This window comes from Orcinus orca, chromosome 6, assembly GCF_937001465.1.
Source record: "Orcinus orca chromosome 6, mOrcOrc1.1, whole genome shotgun sequence".
NCBI lineage: Eukaryota > Metazoa > Chordata > Mammalia > Artiodactyla > Delphinidae > Orcinus > Orcinus orca.
The window spans coordinates 86,804,937-86,826,021 of NC_064564.1; the positions used below are offsets into that span (position 1 = coordinate 86,804,937).

The following is a 21,085-nucleotide window of genomic DNA, read 5'->3' on the forward strand; positions in this document are numbered from 1 at the left end:
GGAGTAGCAATACTCATCTCAGATAAAATACTTTAAAATAAAGAATGTTACAAGAGACAAGAAAGGACACTACATAATGATCAAGGGATCAATCCAAGAAGAAGATATAACAATTATAAATATATATGCACCCAACATAGGAGCACCTCAATACATAAGACAACTGCTAACAGCTATAAAAGAGGAAATCAACATTAACACAATAATAGTGGGGGACTTGAACACCTCACTTACACCAATGGACAGATCATCCAAACAGAAAATAAATAAGGAAACAGAAGCTTTAAATGACACAACAGACCAGATAGATTTAATTGATATTTATAAGACATTCCATCCAAAAACAGATTACACTTTCTTCTCGAGTGCGCACGGAACATTCTCCAGGATAGGTCACATCTTGGGTCACAAATCAAGCCTCAGTAAATTTAAGAAAACTGAAATCACATCAAGCATCTTTTCTGACCACAACGCTGAGATTAGAAATGAATTACAGGGAAAAAAACATAAAAAACACAAACACATGGAGGTTAAACAATACGTTACTAAATAACCAAGAGATCACTGAAGAAATCAAAGAGGAAATCAAAAAATACCTAGAGACAAATGACAATGAAAACACGATGATCCAAAACCTATGGGATGCAGCACAGGCAGTTCTAAGAGGGAAGTTTATAGCTATACAAGCCTACCTCAAGAAACAAGAAATATCTCAAATAAACAATCTAACCTTACACCTAAAGGAACTAGAGAAAGAAGAACAAACAAAACCCAAAGTTAGCAGAAGGAAAGAAATCATAAAGATCAGAGCAGAAATAAATGAAATAGAAACAAAGAAAACAATAGCAAAGATCAACAAAACTAAAAGTTGGTTCTTTGAGAAGATAAACAAAATTGATAAACCATTAGCCAGACTCATCAAGAGGGAGAGGACTCAAATCAATAAAATTAGAAACAAAAAAGGAGAAGTTACAACAGACACTGCATAAATACAAAGCATCCTAAGAGACTACTACAAACAACTCTATGCCAATAAAATGGACAACCTGGAAGAAACGGACAAATTCTTAGAAAGGTATAACCTTCCAAGACTGAACCAGGAAGAAACATAAAATATGAACAGAACAATCACAAGTAATGAAATTGAAACTGTGATTAAAAAACTTCCAACAAACAAAAATCCAGGACTAGATGGCTTCATAGATGAATTCTATCAAACATTTAGAGAAGAGCTAACCTAACACCCATCCTTCTCAAACTCTTCCAAAAAATTGCAGAGGAAGGAACACTCCCAAATTCATTCTATGAGGCCACCATCACCCTGATACCAAAACCAGACAAAGATACTACAAAAAAAAAAAATTACAGACCAATACCACTGCTAAATATACATGCAAAAATCCTCAACAAAATACTAGCAAACAGAATCCAACAACACATTAAAAGGATCATACACCACGATCAAGTGGGATTTATCCCAGGGATGCAAGTATTCTTCAAAATACGCAATCAATCAATGTGATACACCATATTAACAAATTGAAGAAAAAAAACCACATGATCATCTCAATAGATGCAGAAAAAGCTTTTGACAAAATTCAACACCCATTTATGATAAAAACTCTCCAGAAACTGGGCACAGAGGGAAACTAACTCAACATAATAAAGGCCATATACGACAAACCCACAGCAAACATCATTCTGAATGGTGAAAAACTGAAAGCATTTCCTCTAAGATCAGGAACGAGATAAGGATGTCACTCTCACCACTATTACTCAACACAGTTTTGGAAGTCCTAGCCACGGAAATCAGAGAAGAAAAAGAAATACAAATTGGAAAAGAAGTAAAACTGTCACTGTTTGCAGATGACATGATACTATACATAGAGAATCCTAAAAATGCCACCAGAAAACTACTAGAGCTAATCAATGAATTTGGTAAAGTTGCAGGATACAAAATTAGGTAAAGATGCAGGATACAAAATTAATGCACAGAAATCTTTGCATTCCTATACACTAATGATGAAAAATCTGAAAGAGAAATTAAGGAAACACTCCCATTTACCATTGCAACAAAAAGAATAAAATACCTAGGAATAAACCTACCTAGGGAGACAAAAGACATGTATGCAGAAAACTATAAGACACTGATGAAAGAAGTTAAAGATGATAACAACAGATGGAGAGATATACCATGTTCTTGGATTGGAAGAATCAATGTTGTGAAAATGACTATACTACCCAAAGCAATCTACAGATACAATGCAATCCCTATCAAATTACCAATGGCGGGCTTCCCTGGTGGCGCAGTGGTTGAGAGTCCGCCTGCTGATGCAGGGGACAGGGGTTCATGCCCCAGTCTCGGAGGATCCCACGTGCCGCGGAGCGGCTGGGCCCATGAGCCATGGCCACTGAGCCTGCGCGTCCGGAGCCTGTGCTCTGCAATGGGAGAGGCCACAACAGTGAGAGGCCCGCGTACCACAAAAAAAAAAAAAAAAAAAAATTACCAATGGCATTTTTTACGGAATTGGAACAAATCATCTTAAACTTGTATGGAGACACAAAAAAACCCTGAATAGCCAAAGCAGACTTGAGGGAAAAAAACGGAGCTGAAGGAATCAGACTCCCTAACTTCAGACTATACTACAAAGCTACAGTAATCAAGACAATATGGTACTGGCACAAAAACAGAAACATAGATCAATGGAACAAGATAGAAAGCCCAGAGATAAACCCACACACCTATGGTCAACTAATCTATAACAAAGGAGGCAAAGATATATAATGGAGAAAAGAGAGTCTCTTCAATAAGTGGTGCTGGGAAAACTGGACAGCTACATGTAAAGGAATGAAATTAGAACATTCCCTAACACCATACACAAAAATAAACTCAAAATGGATTCCAGACCTATATGTAAGACTGGACACTATAAAACTCTTAGAGGAAAACATAGGAAGAACACTCTTTGAGATAAATCACAGCAAGATCTTTTTTGATCCACCTCCTAGAGTAATGGAAATAAAAACAAAAATAAACAAATGGGGCCTAATGAAACTTCAAAGCTTTTGCACAGCAAAGGAAACCATAAACAAGACCAAAAGACAACCCTCAGAAAATATTTGCAAACGAATCAACGGACAAAGGATTAATCTCCAAAATATATAAACAGCTCATGCAGCTCAATATTAAATAAACAAACCCAATCCATAAATGGGCAGAAGACCTAAATAGACATTTCTCCAAAGAAGACATACAGATGGCCAAGACGCACATGAAAAGCTGCTCAACATCACTAATTATTAGAGAAATGCAAATCAAAACTACAATGAGGTATCATCTCACACCAGTTAGAATGGGCATCATCAGAAAATCTACAAACAACAAATGCTGGAGAGGGCATGGAGAAAAGGGAACCCTCTTGCACTGTTGGTGGGAATGTAAATTGATAGAGCCACTATGGAGAACAGCATGGAGGTTCCTTAAAAAACTAAAAATAGAACTACCATACAACCCAGCAATCCCACTACTGGGCATATACTCTGAGAAAACCATAATTCAAAGAGACACATGCATCCCAATGTTCACTGCAGCACTATTTACAATAGCCAGGTCATGGAAGCAACCTAAATGCTCATCGACAGACGAATGGATAAAGAAGATGTGGTACATATATACAATGGAATATTACTCAGCCATAAAAAGGAACAAAATTGAGTCATTTGTTGAGACGTGGATGGATCTAGAGACTGTCATACAGAGTGAAGTAAGTCAGAAAGAGAAAAACAAATATCGTATATTAACGCATGTATGTGGAACCTAGAAAAATGGTACAGATGAACCGGTCTGCAGGGCAGAAGTTGAGATACAGATGTAGAGAACAAACGTATGGACACCAAGGGGGGAAAACCGCGGTGGGGTGGGGATAATGGTGTGATGAACTGGGCGATTGGGACTGACACGTAAACACGGATGTGTATAAAATTGATGACTAATAAGAACCTGCAGTATAAAAACAAACAAACAAAAAAAAAACAACTAATACTAAACTTCTTTGGGTTATTTGTATGGAAGTATGTTAATATAAATGTTTCAGACATTACATGAAATTTCTAAAAATCTTATATGTTCTGGTATAATGTTATAAGTCATAATTCTAGTTATTACTTTAAAATGTAAATCTCAGAAATAACTAAAAAAAAAAGAAAGAAAAGAAAGAGCTCTTAAGCTGCACCAATTGTAAGTAACTTAAGACATTAAAAAAAAAAAAAGAGTCCTAGGAAGCAGAAAAGCACAGAGAAGCAACCAGCCTCTTCTCCATAGGCATCTAGCTTTTTACCAAAGGAGAGGTTCCATTGCTCCCTCAGTCAAGAGTTGCAGAAGCTCCACCCCAACCCCCCTTTCTGAGATCTCCCTTTGCAGTGTCCTAATCCACGGGGCCCCTCTCCAGTATGTATGGAGACATCCAAACTTTTATAAACCTAGTGAAGCCCATTTCCTTTCCTTTTCAAGCCCTTTCATCATTGTGACTGTCTGAAATTCTGCCAAGTACAGAAATTAGTGTCTGACTCTAAAAAAAAAAAGTGATAGAAAATATTACTTACTCTCCCTGTTTTCTTCTACCCATAGAGGTCAACCACATAAAGTCTTAAAAGTAGGCTCCTTGTGCAAAGGCACCTGCCCAAGGGGGCAAACAGGTGTCAAAATGCAGCCCATGACCACTTTTTAAGCCATGAGTCCTGGCCCAGGCTAAGTCAGCCCAGAGAAAGAGGGTCTTTTTCTACTTTCTCTCCCAAAGATGACACTGTGGAAGAGGTAATCAAGGATGTGACCACCGGTTAACCTGTGAGCTGGACCTGGGCAATCAGAGGCTCCTCACTCTCTCTTCTTCTCTCCTTGGGATGTACATTCTGCCCCATGTTCCCACAGTGGGAGCTGTTTCAAGGACACAGCCTTGAGAGCATACGGTGTTGTTGAGAGCGTATGGTGTTGTTGAGACCATGTGGACTGAATATGGAACTGAACCCAGTGAAAGCTTCTACATATACTTTAAGATTTGGCGAGCGGGTGCGGAGATCTACTCAACTCACAGCCACCCAAGACAAGCCTTGTAAGAAAGTTCCCTTGCTTATTAAAACTGCCACCTACCAATCTGGAGTGCTCTGACTCTTTCTTGAGCCTCTCCCTGCCTTCCCTGTATGGGGCCAGCTTGCGAATAAGAGACACCTTTACTAACCTGCACAAATTCGTTACCAGAGTGCTAACTGCAAGCAGCAGCCCTACCGTCAATAACAGTATATGACACATGCCACATACATACCTCAGTCAAGCACAAAGGCACTACAGTAGGTTCTCAATTAATGTTTGTTGCATGACCTGTTGAATGAACAGGGCTTTATAAGCCCGTGGTGGATTCAGGAATCTACAGAAAAACAGTTACAGTGAATCTTCATATCCATAGAATCATAAGGACTTTACAGGTCACTGAATTCAAGGCATTCCCTCCTGATACAGGGTTTTTCTACAATATCCTGCTCAAGTGGTCTCTCAATCTCTGAACCCCTCCAATGCTTTGCTATTTAGAGGCAGCACTCCACGTGGTTTGGCTCACATGATGTATGTGCCAACACCCTATTTAGTGCAAAGTACAAGTTCATTTTACTGTGTTGGAATCTCCCTCGCTGTTAACTGTTATCCACTGTTCCAATTCTCCCCTCCAGAGCAAATCGCAGTAAGTATAATCTGTCGTCCACAGAGGAATACTTCTTGCATTTGCAGGCAGCTGCAGTGTTTCTAAGTTAAACGTATCCAGTTTTGACAACTGTTCCTCACATGCCAATTTCAATATTTCCATTTTGACCACCCTGTTTTGGACATATACACTTGTCAATAGCCCTCATAAAATATGGCACCCAATATATACAGTGGAATATTACTCAGTCATAAAAAGAAACGAAACTGAGTTATTTGTAGTGAGGTATATGGATCTAGAGTCTGTGATACAGTGAAGTAAGTCAGAAGGAGAAAAACAAATACCATATGCTAACACGTATATATGGAATCTAAAAAAAAAAAAGGTTCTGAAGAACCTAAGGACTGGACAGGAATAGAGACGCAGACGTAGAGAATGGACTTGAGAACACGGGGAGGGAGATGGGTAAGCTGGGACGAAGTGAGAGAGTGGCATGGACATGTATACACTACCAAATGTAAAACAGATAGCTAGTGGGAAGCAGCCCATAGCACAGGGAGATCAGCTCGGTGCTTTGTGACCACCTAGAGGGGTGGGATAGGGAGGGTGGGAGGGAGATGCAAGAGGGAGGAGATATGGGGATATATGTATATGTATAGCTGATTCACTTTGTTATAAAGCAGAAACTAACACACCATTGTAAAACAATTATACTCCAATAAAGATATTAAAAAAAAAAAAGGCACCCAAACTGAAAATAAGTATTTTAATCCTTCAGGTGTCAGCTTCTGAAAACAACAGTTTAGACACACACAGAAGAGAACAGGATTATTACCTACCTTGATGAATACACAACACTTCTAATGCTACAACCAAAACTGGAATCGCTTTTTTAAGCTGTTATATTCCACTACTGGCTTCAAACTTATGATCAAGTAAAACTATCTTTTTCAAAGAGTGTGAAAGTACCCTCATCCAGAGGATGGATGGATATAGATATACGTGATTTACCAAAACTTTAACCTTACATAATAGTTATTTTATTATTCTTTTTATGCCAGACCTATCTTGTACTTTACAGACCACTTTTTTTCCTCTAAACATAAAGACCTAAAGTTTATCTCTTGCATTCAAGTCCCTCATTTCAGCCTATCAAGATACTTCTAAGTATTTATTCTATCAGCCTGCCTATTATAAAACAGAGAGCATCAACCCTAAGTACACAAATGACATGTTAAATGAATCACTGCCAAATCTGTTTCATTTTTAATCTACTAGCAAAACTGCCAAATTTTATCACTCTTATAAAGCCAACCTGCTCAGTGACTAGACTAAATGTGGCATTTTCTAGCATCACTTTGCAAAGAATTATGCATGTTACTCAAAATGACCAACCTAGGTATCTATTTTCTGAAAACACACTTTACCTGGTTGATGAACAACTTTTCCAGTTGTATGTTCTTCTTCCTCCTCCTCTTCCAGAATGAAGCCTCCTCTTGTGTCAATTATCTTTGGGGCTGCTTTTACATTAGCCATGCCTACAAAAAGTAAGAGTGGTCAACAAATGAACTAGGTAAGCCCTTATGTTCCCTTGTGCATAAACAGGAACTTTTAAAAATTTAATATATATCAAACAAGACAAGGATGTCCACTATACCACTTCTATTCAACATTATAATGAAGGTCCCAGCCACTGTACTACGGCAAGAAAACAAGACAGGCATAAAGGCTGGAAAGAAAACAGTATTCACAGATGATGTGATTATGTATACAGAATATCCAAAAGAATCTACAATTAGAATTAAGAAATAATACCTAGGAACAGGTGTGTAAAACGTCTACACTGCAAACACCACTAAGAGAAATCTAAGTCAATTCTCCCCAGATTTACCTAAAGATTCAATGTGATTCCATTCAAAACCCCAGCAGTGGCGGGGATGGGGGGGGGTGGGAACACACGTGCGTGTGTGTGTGTGTGTGTGTGTGTGTGTGCGCGTGTGCGCGCGCGCGCGTGTGTGCAGAGGCACACTCAGGAGGGGGAGTAGCAATGGGAGCTGACAAGCTGATCTAACATTTATATGTAAATACAAAGAACACACAATAGCCAAGATAATCCTGAACAAAACTGGAGGATTTACACTACCAGATTTAAAGATTTACTACAAAGCTTCAGTAATTATGACAGTATAGTACTAAAACAAAGGGGCCAATGTATTGATAGTAGAAGACAGAGTCCTGAAATAGACCTACACATATTTGGTCACTTAACTTACAGCAAAGGCTCCAAGACAATTCAGTGAGAAAAAGATAATATTTTCAATAAATGATGCTAGGATTTATGACAAAGGTACTACAAAACAGTGAGGAAAAGATGGTTATTTCAATAAATGAACTTTGACTCTACCTCATACAATATACACAAAACAATTTTTAAATGGATCATAGTCTTGAATGTAAAGGGTAAAAGGTAAAACAATAAAGCTTCTACAAGAGAACATTGGAGAATAACTCAATGAACTTGAGGTATCCAAAAACTTCTTCAACATGACACAAACGTATTAACCGTAAGAGAAAAACTGCAAATTGAACTTGATTAAAACTAAGAACCTGGGCTTCCCTGGTGGCGCAGTGGTTGAGAGTCCGCCTGCCGATGCAGGGGACAAGGGTTCGTGCCCCGGTCCAGGAAGATCCCACATGCCGTGGGGCCGCTGGGCCCGTGAGCCATGGCTGCTGAGCCTGCGCATCCGGAGCCTGTGCTCCGCAACGGGAGAGGCCACAACAGTGGGAGGCCCTGCGTACCGCAAAAAAAAAAAAAAAAACAAACTAAGAACCTCTATTCATCAAAAGACACCATTATGAGAGTAAAAAGACAAGATACAAATCGGGAGAAGCTATTTGCAATATGTATATCTGACAAAAGACTTATCCAGAATACGTAATGAAATCCTATAAACCAGTGAAAGACAAATAGCCCAACTTAAAAAAAGGGAAAAGACCTGAAGAGAAACTTCACAAGTGAAGATATGCAAACAGCTAGTAACCACATGAAAAAGGTCTCATCATCATAAGTAATTAGGAAAATACAAATTAAAACCATACTGAAATATCACCATTCCCACCAGAATACTCAAAATGAAGAAGACTGACAATACCAGGTGATGAGGGTGTGGAGCACCTGGGACTATCACTCACGGCTGGTAAGATTTTAAATTCATATAATCATCGTTCGGCAATGCCTGCTAAAGTTAAAATATACATCTCCCCTATAACCCAGAATTCCATCTCTAGGCATGTACACAATAGAAATGAGTGCATATGTCTACCATAAGACATATCAAAAATGCTCACAAATGTTTTCCTCATAACAGCCCCAAACTGGAAACAACCCAAATTTCCATCGAAAGAAAATGGAAAAACTACGGTATAACAACCTAAAAGAGTACTACAGAACATATAAATGAACAAACTACCAACACATGCAACAACATGGATGAATCTCTCAGGTATTATGTTGAGCAAAAGAAGCCAGTTACTGTATGATTCCATTTATATGATGTTCAAATACAGACAGTGCTAATCAAATGGTCGGAATGATAGTTACTTCTGAGGGTGAATGGTTGACTAAGAACTGCCATTAGGGAAATTTCTAAGGTTCTGGAAGTGTCTGTACAGTATATTGATTGCTGTGGTATTGACATGAGAATTCACATAGGTAAAATTCAGATGAGTGCATTTTACATTAATGTATGAATGTTATAACTAATTTTTAAAGACACAATTTAGTAGGTATTATCTTGCTTAAGTCTAAACTCCCCTTCTCTGGCCTCAATTTATTAAATAAAGGAATTAGAGTATAAGCCTGTTTATACAGTTAACAGCAGTTCTCATATTCTACTACATTGTCTGTCCATCTCTCTACATCCCTTCATTAGACTGAGTGCTTTTATCTCCGTAATTCTGAAAAATAGTTAAGCATTCCACGAATATTTACTGACTGGATAGAAATCAATGAATGTATCAGAATATGCTTTTGATTTCATGAATAGTGTAGCAAATGATTAGAATAATCATTCATGAGTGCAGTAAGAATTAAGAAGGGAAGCTGGAGTAATCAAGACCATAATCTGAGCAGGATCCTGAACAATGGTAAATCATGCCAAAAACAAAGCCCAATTTCTCTCTACTGCTATGCCTTGTTTGTTCCCCAGGCCCTTAGCACTACTCTTAGCAACACATTCTACGCAAGTTCTTCTCAGTTTTTTCATGGCATGTCATAGCACACACAGAAAATGAAAACTGTACAGTACACTGAAATAAAAGTACTACAAAGATTAAAAATCTCAGCACCTACCCAACTCTTGAAGCACAGCAGGTTGTATACAATGCTGTAACACAGTTCAGTTCTTTGGCAAATACCTAAGAAATCTAACAAAATATTCATGCTACCTTGCTTTCCATTATCAGACATTTAGTTTAATACCACTTTATGCTCTATTTCACACCCGTGTTCCACGGTCTTTTAGTACAGATCTAGAAACCTTTATGGAATAATGAATATGAATTAATCAGTGCAGATGGACAACTTTTTGTCCTGACCCTAGAATGCTTCAAGTTGGGAAAGGAATAAAAGAAAACCACTATAAAGCAGAAAGGATGAGACCAGAACCATTAAAACTGGTTGCAATTTGCAGATTCAGTGTCAGTATGAATATCAAGACACGAAGCTCGCTCTTTTCACACTTCCTTACTTCTGGCTGATGAAAAAGGGTAGTGCATGACACAGCTCTGACCGTGCTCAACTGCTCACACAGTATGGATATAGGCTTAGGAACACCTGTGCTTCACATTATAGAGGTGGTCCTGAAGAACCACGTGTCAACCAAACTGTATTTCCCTGAGGAAAATTATTAGTTGACCCCACTGGAGAATTACATGATAGACACATACATGATAGGCAAAGAGACAAATAAGCCGCCAAGGGCTGCCCTAAGAAAAGGGAAAGATGAAATCCAAACAAGAATAACAGCCTTTCTTCCTATGGGTGAGAGAGATGCCTAGTATAGCAGAGGCAGCTGGAAAGCAAGGAAAGGCTCCGAACCCAGGGTCAGATGACCCGAGTTCTAGTCCTGATTAGCCTTTGCACTTACTGGGATGCACCTGAGCAAACCCCCTTTCCTTTTCTGATCCTGTTACCACCTCAGTAAAACAAGGATACCAAACCCTGTCCTAATTATTTTCTCACAGGTTAGCTGTGAGAATCAAATCAGCCAATTTGAAAAACGTGAAGCACAACAGGTGCCACTCTGTTAGCCCCACGAAGGCAGCAGCTAACGTCTGTTTGCTCCCAGCACGGAGCAAGCACTGTGCCGGTTACGGAATATGCACTCAATCACCCTGTGTTAAATGGATGACTGAGGGAAGCTGGTGCAGGACCACTAGTTAAATGTGTTACAAGGTCTAAAAGCTTTACACAAAAACCACCCCTGGGACCGGTGGAAGCTGCAGGAAGAGAGCAGAAAGGGAGAGCTGAGGCACTGGCTGGCATTTCCTGACGGCGAGGGCGGCTGCATTCCCAAGCTAAGGACCGCCCAGGAGCAGGGAGGAAAGGCCAGGGCTGGGAGTCAGGAGTCGCCCTGTGGTCTCGGACAGCCCACTGTGACAAGGCCCGCTGAGCGGATCCCACCCCCACCCCCCGCACCTGGGACTGCGGAAGGGTCTGCGCGGAAACGCTAAGGGAGTGCACGCCACACCCAAGACGCTGCCCCCGGTCCGCGAGGAAAGAGAAGGGGCAAACGCCGCCCGGGCCCAAACCTCCGGTAGCCGCAGCCGCCGTCGCCGGGTAAGGCCGGGCCGCCAGCCGGGCCTGGCGCAGCATCAGCGCCCGCTGCCGCTTCCGCTCGATGCTCGCCCGCACCGCGGCAGACAGCTCCGCCGGCTGTTCTGAAACCGCCGGCTCAGACGAAGCTCCCCCGGCGGCCGCCATCTCCGTGCTCCCCCAAGGACTGTAGCTCTAGCCCCGCGCACGCGCATTGGCTACCCGAAGCGTGCCCAAGCCCCGCCGGCGCCGGCACCGCCTCCGCGCCTGCTCCACGGCTCAGCCTCCGACAAGGAGAGCGCCTGCGCAATTTGAGAAGCACGTGGGAAAGGGAGGGGCGGCGGGCGGAGTCTGCGCACGCGTCGCTTTGGGGAATATTGGCCGGCTTGTAACCCAGGGGGAGGGCCTTGGCAGAGATCGGTGATGGTCATCTTTAAAATAATAGTTTCGCTTGGTGGTTCAGAATATGGACTTTGGAGTCAGACTTGGGTTAAATCCTATCTCTAACACTTGCCATCTGCGTGACTTCAGCAAGTTATTTAACCTGAGTTCAGTTTCTTCAGTAGTAAAATGAGGATAATTACGGAACCACTTCCATGGTTGTCGGGAAGATTGGATGTAGCCTTTCAGCACAATGCCTGGCACATAAAAAGCTTTCAAAAATTATGGCAGGACTTCCCTTGCAGTCCAGAGGTTAAGACTCGGTGCTTCCAATGCAGGGGGCGCGAGTTCCAAACCTGGTTGGGGAACTAAGATCCCGCATGCCAGCAGCACAGCCAAAAAATGTAAAATGAAATAATAAAATAAAATGGCAGCTAGTAGTAATAGTAGTGCCAATCAAGAGAGATCAATAGATGATTGGTCTGACTACTTACAACACCTGGCCTAGATTCGAAATGAGAGCGCCTGGGTTTAAACTCTCACTTGCTGTGACATCAGGCAAATGCAGCACCAGGTTCCAAAGGCTGGTATGCTTGAGCTCGGCTGTCTTCTTTTCCTTGGAATATTTCTTCAGTGTGGATGAGCTGCCACCAGGTAGACAGTGGGTTTGGATTTGGGCCAAATCCTGACTTCCTAAACATGTGGCAAATGAAGCAAAAGAAACACTGCATGATTTTCTAAAAATGTATGTTTTTTCTTTTTTTTTCGACTCTTCTGTTTTTTTCTTTATTACAAATAAAACCTAACTGAAGCCAGAAAACATTAAGTTCTAATTACTACATACACCATTTGGGACTAGTTTTTAGAGCAAGCTGGCACACTGAGGTTTCCCACTAATATTCAATGATAAAAGTTTGAGAAGCACAAACTAGTGGTTCTAATCTATCAAATATATGTATATTTAAACTGGAGGACCTTATATAAAGCAGAGAAATGCTGAGCTCTTCTGGTTGAACTGGAGACAGAGACCTCAAGCCATCCCTACTCCCTTTCTCCTCAGATTCTTCTTGCTCCCCATCCATTGATCTTGTCCAGGTGATAAAATCTCAAATTCTATATGACACCTAAAGCACGAGCAAGAAAAGAAAAAATTAGAGAAATTTAACTTCATCAAAATTGAAAACTTTTGTTCATCAAAGGACACTATCAAGAAAATGAAAAGACAACTCACAGGATGGGAGAAAATATTTGGAAATCATAAACAGGTTTCCATGTTCCCTATCCAAAAGTAGAGCATTCCTAAGAAACCTTTTCTAAGCCAAAATGGCATAAAGCAAAGAAGCAATTACCTTAGGACACATCTTGCTAACGAATGCACATGCACAAAATAAATCGAGATAAAGCACAGATGCTCACAGACACAGTTCAAAGCTATGGCAGCTGGATGCTAAGATGCTGAAGGTAGTTCCCCGGGAAGGAACTTGGTGGTGTCATTCTCTCAAAGCGTGCTGCCTCTATACTGCCTCATGCAAAACAAACTCGAACACTATTTTTGCTTTTCCCCTTTTTTCCTGAAAGCGGAAATCTTCTTCACATTTCTTTCTGTTAGCGAAAACAGGTACCAATGAAGGTCTTTCATAAAAGCAAATTGAGATAAAGCAAACTTGAAAAGCGAGGGATACCTGTATCTGAAAAGGGAACTCTTACAACTAAATAACAAAAAGGCAAATAACAGTTTTTAAATGAGCTAAAGACTTAAATAGATATTTTTCTAAAGAAGATATACAAGTGGCCAAACAAGTACATGAAAAGAATTCATCATTAGTGAAATGCAAATGAAAAGCATCAGATCAAAAGTGAAGTGCGATACCATTTCACACCCATTACTATGACTAGAATTAAAAGGGAAAAAAACAGAAAATAACAAGTGTTGGCAAGGACGTGGAGAAATTGGAATCCTCATACATTGCTAGTGGGAATGTAAAACAATGCTGCCCATGGCAAACAGTTTGGCTATTCTCCAAAAAGTTAAACATATAGAATTACCATATAAGTCAGCAATTTCACTCCCAGGTAGAACTCAAGTCCTCAAAGGTTGAAAACAGGTGTTCAAACAAAAACTTGCATACAAATGTTCATAGCAGCACTATTCACAATAACCAAAAGACTGGAACTACCCAAATGTCCATCAAATGATGAATGGATAAACAAAATGTGGCGTATCCAAACAAGGAATATAATTCAGCCATAAAAAGGAAGTACTGACACATGCTCCAACATGGATGAACCTTGAAAACATTATAGGGACTTCCCTGGTGGCACAGTGCTTAAGAATCCACCTGCAAATGCAGGGGATACGGGTTTGATCCCTGGTCCTGGAAGATCCCACATGCCGCAGAGCAACTAAGCCCGTGCACCACAACTACTGAGCCTGCGCATTAGAGCCCGTGTGTCACAACTACTGAAGCCCCCGCACCTACAGCCTGTGCTCCTCAACAAAAGAAGCCACCACAATGAGAAGCCCGCGCACCGCAACGAAGAGTAGCCCCTGCTCGCCACAATTAGGGAAAGCCCGCGCACAGCAACAAGGACCCAACACAGCCCAAAATAAATAAATAAATAAATTTGTTCTTTATAAATTTCTTTTATATGAAACATTTGAAATAAGCAAACCCATAGTAACAAAAAAGCAAATTAGTGGTTGCCAGAGACTGAGGGGAGAGGGAAATGAGAAGCGACTGCTTAATAAGTATGGGACTTCCTTTTGGGGTAATGAAAATGTTCTGTTGTAACGGCTTCACAACATTGTGAATGTACTATGTGTTACTTTTTTAATTTTATTTTATAATAAGGTTTTTAAAAATTCCAATTCTAACTGGGCCCAGGCAGGTAATGGAAGTTAATGAATCCATCCATGTGTGGGGCTCTGGCAAACTGGAGTGTGAGGGCCCCGCTAAGGGAAAAGCTACAGCACAGCTCCAGTGGGTAGACAGAATTTGGGCCCATTGTTGCCAACTGCCCAATGTTTGAAGAAAAGTAACTGCTTCTCAAATTGTAATGCACATACAAGTCACATGGTGATCTTGTTAAAATGAGCATTCTCATTCAGTAGGTCCATGGTGGGACTCGAGAATATGCATCTCTAATGAGCTCCCTGATGGGGCTGCAGCTCCACGAACCACAGATCCAATAGTAAGGGTCTGGCCCACAGGTTCTCAAACTTGGCTGCACGTTGAAAGCACCTGGGGAGCTTAAAAACCACAGAGTTTGATATCATTGGTCAGAGGTGGGATCTGGGCATTAGGATTTTATAAAGCAACCTCTCCCCCACCCCCATGATTCTAATGGGCAGCAAACTTTGAGAGGCAGCACCCTTAAATGACCCCTCTAGACTCTACACAGCTCTAGGAGCATCTAAGGCTGTGCAATATTTCCGTAGGACAAGGTAACAGTTCTCCCCCAACGTAAATTTTGACAATTAGCCACTAGAAACTCCTCCCCAGAAAAGCATTCCAAGCTTGAATATTGAAGGACATAGACCATAGCTCAGATGCTGCACCAGCCCTGGTATTTTGTTAACTCTTGACAAACTTGAATTTCCTTTTACCGGTAACTCCCTCTCCTCGGGCTTCCTGACCTTTGTTAGCAAGTTTCGTGTAATTGGGTCTGAATTGTTAGCTGAGGCCTCAACCGAGGTAAACCGAGACTCCTCCTTTAGAGAAAAGAGGAGTACATGCCCTGATCTTTGCGTCCCACACAGTGACAGAGGCTGCAGGGCTTGCCTGGAGCACAGGGGCATGAGTCATCTTGGTGGGGGCACAAAAGGAAAACAGGCAAGGAGAATAGACCAGTGGATGTGTTCTTGCTTCTTCCCATTCACAATGTCGGGAAAAACCTGTAACTACATCTATCTTCCTGCTTTGTACCTCTCACCTCCCAGACCAACTGTGATCCTGGCTGAAAGAGGGGTAATTAACAAAGCACAGGAAGAACTGAAAGCCCTTAATGGAGGCTGAAAAAGAGCAGGCAGGTAAGAATGGAAGCCAGGAAGGGGAATGAGAAACTTGGCAGTGTTTCCTGACAGGGCCTCCTCTCTGAGAGCATTTCTGGGGTTATTCATGCCTGAGATGACAGGATGTGAACATATTTGTCTTTATTATCTAGTAAATAGTACATGTGTGTGTCTTTCTTTTTTACTTTCATTTTTCCCCTGATTCCTGGGGCTTTACCCCCTTAATGTGGTTACTTTGAACATCGTTGGCATAAATTCACAATAGGAGAACGAACATCTGTGGTAAGGAGCATGCCAAGGGGGGAAACTGTCTGGGACGAGGATGCAGCAACACAGAAATTAGCCCGATCCTGTAGACCTAAGCTGTATTGATTTAGTAACCAGGAAATGCAGTCTCTTTTGGCTGTGATTGACGCTCCTTCTGGAAAAACTTAGATTTCAACCTCCCTGAACTAAAAGATAAAGGGATTGAGGCAAAAACATCATATTGGAACCTTGATCAATAAAATGTGTGTGCAAAGGGATTTAGAAAACATCTTAAAGACTCACAAAAATTTTCTTTCCAGAAGCAATAAGAAGTAGGAGGGTCCAAACATTCAACTAAGGACAGGACCTAGGAAAAATGATTATCAGCACTGGAAGACAAAATCCAGTCACCCACTGACCAGCAAGGGCAGATCTTCCCGACTCTGCATTCCCCAGGCCCTGAATGTGGCCCAAGGGACCTTGCTTCTTACTACTTCTTCCGGGAAACTTGCCTGTCTCCTTCCTCAGGCTCCTATGAACCTCGTGTGTGCTGGTGTTGTGGCTCTTCCACACCAGAGGTGATACCTACCTGCCGTCCTTAACTAGATTATCAGGTCCTCGAGAGCTGGGACCGTCTGGTTCATCCCAGTATCGCCAGCACAATGTGTGGCACAGAGTAGCTGCTCATTAAATGTTTGTGGAATTAAATAAACAGAATGAATAATACTGAATAAACCTAGTCGGATGTCTCACCAGCACCGAAAACTCAGTGTCCAAAGCTGAACCTGACAACCACCTCAGCTCTGCTTATATACCTGTGGTGACAGGGAACACTCTACTTCAGAACAGCCTGCTCCATTGTTGTCTAGCTTTGGTCAGTGTTTTTTGCAATAATAATAATAATAGTAAACACTTACATGGTGCTTAGTATATGATATAGTAGGTGTTTTTAAGCATTTAAAATTTATTAATTAATCTAATTTTCATAACTACTCAATGAGTATATTCACTAGTGCCAGTTTATAGATGAGATAACTAAGGCACAGAGATGTTAAATAACTTGTTCAAGGTCAAGGTGACAGAGCTGAGTTCAACCAGGCACAGCCCAGCCCCAGTATCAATATTCTCAACCACTAAACTCTTAAGTCTCGAAATTAGAATGTCTTCCTCTTACTTCTCCACTAGTATTTGTTCTGCCTGAGTTAATGCAGAGCTGGGATCAGAAACCAGATCCTTTTAATACCCTACATGCTAACCAAGTGGCTTGAAACAGACTGGACTGTCTTTGTCTTAAACCTGATCTGAGAGTTATTATTGCCAGTCTTAGATAGGGCCAAGGGAGGATGAATGTGGTCCAGGGCTCATTCATTACATGGAACTCCAATCTACATAATGGGGTCATAATTTTGTGGTTCCCTGTTTTCTTACTATCCCCAATTGGGGTTTTTGTTTTCCTTTCAATTACCTTTATAAAAAGTGTGGTTGAAACTTTTATTCCAACTTTTTTTTTGGCAAGTACTTCCTCTAATAGTTGGAGTTCTGTTGAATAGGTGAACTGTTTGTCACCAGAGGTACTTGCTTTTACAGTTTTTATAATGCTTAGAAATTGGCTGAATGTCTCTGGCTTCCATCCCTTCTCTGGTCCCACTACTACTGGCCTAGTTTAGCCCCCATCATCTTTTGCCTGACCAGCCTCTAAGCTGGTCTCCCAGCCTCCAGGCTGACCCCTTCTGACCCATCTTCCACTTGGCCTTACAGCATCTTTCTAAAGTACAACTTTAAGGAATTCCCTGGCAGTCCAGTGGTTAGGACTGGACTGTGCGCTTTCACTGTGCGCTTTCATTGCCGAAGGCCCGGGTTCAATCCCTGATCAGGGAACTAAGATCCCACAAGCTGTGTAGCATGGCAAAAAAAAAAGTACAGGTTTAACCATTTGCTCAAAAGTCATTTGACCCAAGTCTATAGCTAATCCCCATCATCTGGTTTCAGCTGCCTTTTGCGGGGACTTACCTTCTGTGAATCCTCATTGAACTTTATGCTTTAGCCAAACTGGTCTATCTTCTAAGCCAGTCCTGCATTCCTCTTGCTTCTGAACTATTTCTCTCCCTGCAATTCTTTTGTTCATACACTCACTCACTCATTCTTTCATTTGTATATTCACTCAGTCAGCAACTTTATGTCACCATGACACCGTGTTCCAAGCCAGGTCCTGTGCTGAGGACCAGGAATACAGCAATGAATTAATGGTCCTCCTCTCAAGGAGCTTCAAGTCTAATCTGGATTCTTCCTGATCACATCCATCACCATCTGTCACAATCTTATCTGAAAGGATACTATTCCCCTCTCCTTGAAGCCTTTTCCCAATGTTTCAGCTACAAGTAACCTCTTCCCTTCTCTGAGGCTACTCCATTACCCTCCACCTCCATCTCCCAAGCACCCCCATCTTCCAACCTTGCATCCTGTATTATAATCATGCAGCTGCCTTATCTCCCCTGGATGATACAAGATGCACTTCAGCTTCTTAAGGCAGAATCCCTCTGCATCCAGGGACCATCAGAGGAGCTAGTCCAAGGTGGACACCTATCCAGCCAGGGCTGCTGAGAGACACTGTATCCACCATGAGTCAGGCAGAACACATCTCAGAGAGGTTCCACAAAGCACTCACAAAAGGCAGTGTCGTACAGCTTTATAAGGTTTAAGTCACATACCATACAATTTACCCATTTAAAGTGTGCAATCAAATCATTTTCAGTATATTCACAGTTATGCAACTATCACCACCATCTATTTTAGAACATTCTCATCACCCCAGAAACAAGCACCATACCCATTAGCAGTCACTCCCCATGTCCTCTCAAACCCTCTCAGTCCTAAGCAACCACTAATTTGTTTTCTGTCTCCATAAATTTGACTGTTCTGGACATTTCACATGAACGGAATCATACAACATGTGGCCTTTTGTGTCTGGCTTCTTTCACCTAGCATAACGTCTTCGAGGTTCATCTATGTTGCAGCATGTACCAACATTTCACTTTTTAATTGCCAAATAACATTCCATTTTATGGATATACCACATTTTATTTAATCCATTCATCAGCTGATAGACATTGAGTTGTTTCCACTTTTCGGCTATTATGAATAATGATACTCTGAATGTCTGTTTACAAGTTTTTGTGTGGTTATGTGTTACCACTTCTCTTGAGCGGACACCTAGGAGTGGAACTGCTCAGTCCTACGGTAATTCTACGTTTACTAGTCTGAGGAATTGCCAGACTGCTTTTCCAACGTGACTGCATTATTTCATATTCCTACCAGCAATGTATAAGGGTTTCAATTTCTCCACATCTTTGCCAATATTTATTATCTTCTTTTTTACTATAACATCCTAGTGGATATGAAGTGGTTTCTCATCATGGTTTTGATTTGCATTTCCTTAAAGATTAATTATGTTGAGTATCTTTTCATGTGCATATGGGCCATTTGTATTATCTTCTTTGGAGAAATGTCTATTCAAGCCCTTCGCCTGTTTTAAAATTGGATTATTTGCCTTTTTATTGTTGAATTGTAAGTGTTCTTTATATACTGTAGATATCCCAGAGTCTTTAATTGTTTTCCTTATGCTTTTTGTATTTTCTAAGTCTTCTACAATGGTAATGAGTTACTCTGGTAAGCAGAATATCTAATATGTGATACTAACCTACCCGAAAATATAGAAATTGTACTAATCAAACTTATGAAGGAGATTAAGCTAGAAAGGGTGATTAATGTGTTTGGGGTTGTTTGTTTGTTTGTTTTACAAAATCAAGATCCATTCCTGGAGGAGTGGAGCTGTGGGTAAAACAGTACTAAGTGTGTTAGTGTGAACTTCGTCATTTCAGTTCAACAGTTTTGTCAGAGTGTCTGATGAAGTGGTCTCTTTCTGCCTATGTGGGAGGTGACATTAGATGATCTCCAGGACCATGTTCAACATTCACTGTCTATGATTTTCAGTTAAGGCAGGGGTAGAACTCTCTTCTCTTGAGAAGGGTTCCTGAAAAAATAATCTGAAGGTCTCGGTGTCTCACAAACTCAGTGGCGACCAACATGTGATGTGACTGATGAAAAGAGATGATGTGATCTGAGGTGACAAGAATAAGAGCAGGATGTCTGAACTGGGGGAGACGTTTGTCCTGCTGATTTGAGCTGTTCAGACCACATCTGAAGCTGGTGCCCACTTCTGGACAATACTCCAGGAATCAGAGCACTGTCCATGTGGCCAGGATGGAGAGGGAAGGGCTGGGAAGAAAGTGTTGGGAGGGAGGCCAATTCAGAAAAGTTGTGATCAAGGCACTACATCTCCAAAGGGCTTCCCTGGGCAGAGGCATCGATGTGGTCTGCCAGGCCTTTATCATCTCACTTAACTGGAAATTCATAGCAGCCTCACTGGGCAGGATTTCTTCCTATCTCAGACCACAAGACCCAGTACTACACTCATGGCCAGCTCCAGTGGCCCCTCATCTCGGGAGCTGAAGACCCAAGTGGCAAGACGGTGAAAGTCTGACCTGAGGTCCACACAGCAGGGATGAGAAGACATGAAAGACCCTATAGGGCAGCAAATTCAAGTTGTCATGAGGTCCAAGCTAGCAATGAAAACCAATGGAGCCAGTTGAGCACTTGCCTTTTAAATGTATAGAAATTTCTTCACTTCCACAGATAAATATGTCGTACACTATTTTTCTTAAAACAAATGACTTGGTTTTTAATTTTTCCTCTTTTCAGAAAGAACTAAAAGATGTTTTTATTTTTGGTTTTGCAATAAGAAAAACAACAGCACATGTGCAATAAGAAACGGCATCCCAGTCATCCTTGTTGCTGGGGCAACCATAGGGAACCGAGAGGACAGCTGTGACAGGACTGCAGCAGGCCCAGTGAAGCCAGGCCTTCTACTTTGTTAAAGAAGAG

At 41.3% G+C, this 21,085-nt stretch overlaps 1 protein-coding gene and 1 long non-coding RNA gene across 5 annotated transcripts in view; both read right to left on the reverse strand.

Moving 5' to 3' along the window:
- XPA (XPA, DNA damage recognition and repair factor) overlaps positions 1–12,983 on the reverse strand; it is a 41,526-nt gene extending 28,543 nt beyond the window's left edge. For 2 of the 4 annotated variants that reach the window (XR_007477980.1, XR_007477979.1), the window contains exons 1-3: positions 12,862–12,983; positions 12,430–12,530; positions 7,118–7,228 (exon numbers count right to left, since the gene is read on the reverse strand). Coding sequence is in view for 1 of the 4 variants with exons in the window: in XM_004271466.4 (XP_004271514.1) it covers positions 7,118–7,228; positions 11,502–11,673 (283 nt within the window). In the remaining 3 variants the exon portion in view is untranslated. Of the gene's footprint in view, positions 1–7,117; positions 7,229–11,501; positions 12,186–12,429; positions 12,531–12,861 lie in introns of those variants that run through there. The other 2 variants (XR_007477981.1, XM_004271466.4) reach the window with 2 other exon arrangements.
- LOC125964736 (uncharacterized) overlaps positions 1–21,085 on the reverse strand; it is a 169,158-nt gene that overhangs the window by 110,615 nt on the left and 37,458 nt on the right. The gene's annotated exons all lie outside the window — the stretch shown is intronic.